A 3062-nucleotide genomic window follows, 5' to 3' on the forward strand; every position below is an offset into this window, starting at 1 on the left:
TGTAGCCCTGGCTGTCCTGGAACTCACTCTGTAGACCAGGCTGGCCTTGAACTCAGAAATCCGCCTGCCTCTGCCTCCCAAGTGCTGGGACTAAAGGCATGCACCACCACACCCGGCTCCAAGGCAACTCTTTTAAGGACAACATTTAATAGGGCTGGCTTACAGGTTCAGAGGTTCAGTCCATTATCATCAAAGTAGGATCATGGCAGCATCCAGGTAGGTATGGTACAGCAAGAGCTGAAAGTTCTATGTCTTCATCTTCGGGCCTCTAGGAGAAGACTCACTTCCAGGCAGCTAGGATGAGAGTCTTAAAGCCCACACCCACAGTGACACTCCTACTCCAAGGCCTCACCCCAAACAAGTGCTACTCCCTGAGCTAAGCATATTCAAACCACCACCACCACTTATTTCTGAAAGTCTGCCTAGTTCTTGAAAATAAATTTTTATCGGTCTGACCTATGCCTTTTTCTCTAACCTGGGCCTACACTGAGGACTGAGCACAGAGCCTTCCTCATGCTAACTGTTCTACCACTGACCTGTTACCCAGCCCACATCTTATGTCACCCTTAAACACAATGTATCTGAACCTTAACAGGGCGTCCTTATCAGCTTTGTCATTAAAATGGCCCTCAAAAGCAGAAAATAGACACACTTCAGAATATGAGAGGTGGAAAAAAACTTTACAGTGTAGAATCATGATTTCCAAAGATCTCAGCAGACTAGGGAGATACTGTTGTATATATAATAAGACTACAGAACAGTTTACTTTGAGTACAAAATGTCTGTTGTTTAGCTACTCTAGAAGAAATAGATATTTAATAGTCAATATGTAGAAATACTCTATGAGTCTATTTTAGAATGGACGTGCCAAAGAGAATTATAGAAGTTTAGCCTTAAGAAGTCCTTCTAAGTAACACTTAATGTAGAGTTCTTAGGATGTGAATTTGAATTCTCATTTTGTTGCTAGGTTAGCATAAGCTAGAGCATGTTCAAGAGAGACCAAGGCAGTGAAGCATCTCAAAATCATTTAGAATAGGAAAATTGGGACAAGCCATGCGTTGTTTTTTTTTCCCCTAAAGATGTATCAAAGAGTATGTATCTATGTAAAATAGTTTAAATGTATCTACTTGGAAAAGTTATTGTTATGTCCTCTTCAACCTCAAAGCTTGTTTTTTTTTTCAAATCATTTTAATTGTGAATATACATTTTCACACAAGTCTCTGATATGCTTTGAACATAGTCCATCCCTTCTCTTCTTTTCTCTCTGTGTTTCCCTAAACTTTTCACTTCCATTGCCTTAGTCACTGTTCTGTTGCTGTGAGAAGACACCATGACCAAGGGAACTCTTATTAAAGAAAGCACTTAGTTGGGGACTCGCTTACAGTTTCAGAGACTTAGTCCATTATTATCATGGCAGGGTGTATGTCAGCACGCAGGCAGGCATGGTTCATAGAGGGGGGCAGGCAAGTAAAACTACACTGAGATGCCATCTCACTTCAGGCAGAATGGGGGCATTACGAAAACAAATAACAACAAAATCTGTTACAGGCATGGCACAGTGAAGAAGTAGCTTCGAGCTGTGTATCCTCACCCTCAGGCAGCAGGCACAGAGACTAAGCTGGAAACCACAAAGCCCCCCCCCCTTCCCAGTGACACATTTCTTCTAATGAGGCCACACTGCCTAATCTCTGTAATCCTGTTCAAGAGTTTCACTCTGAGATGAATAAGCATGCAAATAAATGAACCTGTGGGGGCCACTCTTGGTCAAACTACCAAATCAGCTATCAACACCAGATACACTTTCAAGGTACCTGTGGAAAATCTTATCTGTGAATAAGAGGAACATGAGATTTGTCTGATGGAGACTGACTGATCACTTAGTGGGTGTCTCCAGTTGTAGCCATTTTCTTTCAAACAACATGACTTCATCTTTGATGTTGGAAAAGAATTCTGTTCTGTCTTTACATCATCTTCATCCATCCCTGAGTTGATGGGCATTCAATTTGGTTTCATAACTTAGCTTTTATGAGGAGCACTGCCGTGTTATTGTGCAAGCGTCTCTTTGGCATAGTGACTTGCAGTCTGTTTGGTAAGTACCCACAAATGGTCCAGCCGAGTCATATGGGAGACCTAGTTTTAGTTTGGAACTTGTATGCTGATTTCGACCGTGGTTGGACTAGTTTTCATTTCCTCAGGCGTTACATGAGACTTCTCTCTCTTTCACTGATGGCCTTGCCAGGTTGGTTTTGTTGTTGTTTGTTCTTGTGATGACTCCCATTCTGTCCGGAGTGAGATGGCATCTCAGTGTAGTTTGAATTTGCATGTCTCTGGTGGCCAGTGAATGATCTTCAAATGTTTAATCTCTTCATTGCTTCCTTTGTTTTTCTCTCAAGCACATCACTGCTCATGTACTGTGTATTTTACTCATCCTTATCTGGATATCCTTATTGTCCAGACTGCTACTATGACACAAGGTATATGAAGGCATGGATTTCAGATTGTTTGCCCCTATTTTATTATTTACTACTTTAACCCTTTTGTAGACAAAAGTTCCTGGCTCATAGCGGGTATATTATTTCAGTCATAAGGAATAAAACTATAGACCATGGTAAAAAGCCCAACAGATAAAAATTTTATACCTTCTTGGGGGAACTTATTGTAAAAAAAGAAAAAAAAAAAACTTGTGTGCCCTGGCTTGGAGACTGGCAGTCAGGCACCATGGGCTTCCTGAACTGATGTTCTGCAGGGACACTTCCAAAAGGGGCTGGTGGGGATATTATGCTAGGGATCAAGTTTCCTGATGAAATTCTTGAAATGTGTAAGTTTAAATGAAGTTTAATAGTGAGAACCAAACAATAGTGATCACCATGTTTGGAGAAGTGCATATGTAAGTCTGTCTTGCTGGGGTTCATTTTATCCTTTCTTTTTTTTTTTTTTTTTTTTTTTTTTTTTTTTTTTTTTTTTTTTTTTTTTAAGCAGTGATGCTGAAACACAAACCTTTCAAAATTTGGGAACAATTATTGTGGAAACATCCCAGAGTATAAGCCCTATCGAAGATGGTG

The 3062-nt window shown here is 40.5% G+C and overlaps 1 protein-coding gene across 1 annotated transcript in view; it reads left to right on the top strand.

Moving 5' to 3' along the window:
- Positions 1-3062, top strand: part of Cntln (centlein) — a 236149-nt gene that overhangs the window by 170057 nt on the left and 63030 nt on the right. Inside the window, exon 16 of the mRNA XM_021161204.2 lies at positions 2977-3059. Coding sequence (XP_021016863.1) covers positions 2977-3059 — 83 coding nt within the window. The remainder of the gene's footprint in view (positions 1-2976; positions 3060-3062) is intronic.

Source organism: Mus caroli, chromosome 4 (genome assembly GCF_900094665.2).
Source record: "Mus caroli chromosome 4, CAROLI_EIJ_v1.1, whole genome shotgun sequence".
Lineage (NCBI taxonomy): Eukaryota > Metazoa > Chordata > Mammalia > Rodentia > Muridae > Mus > Mus caroli.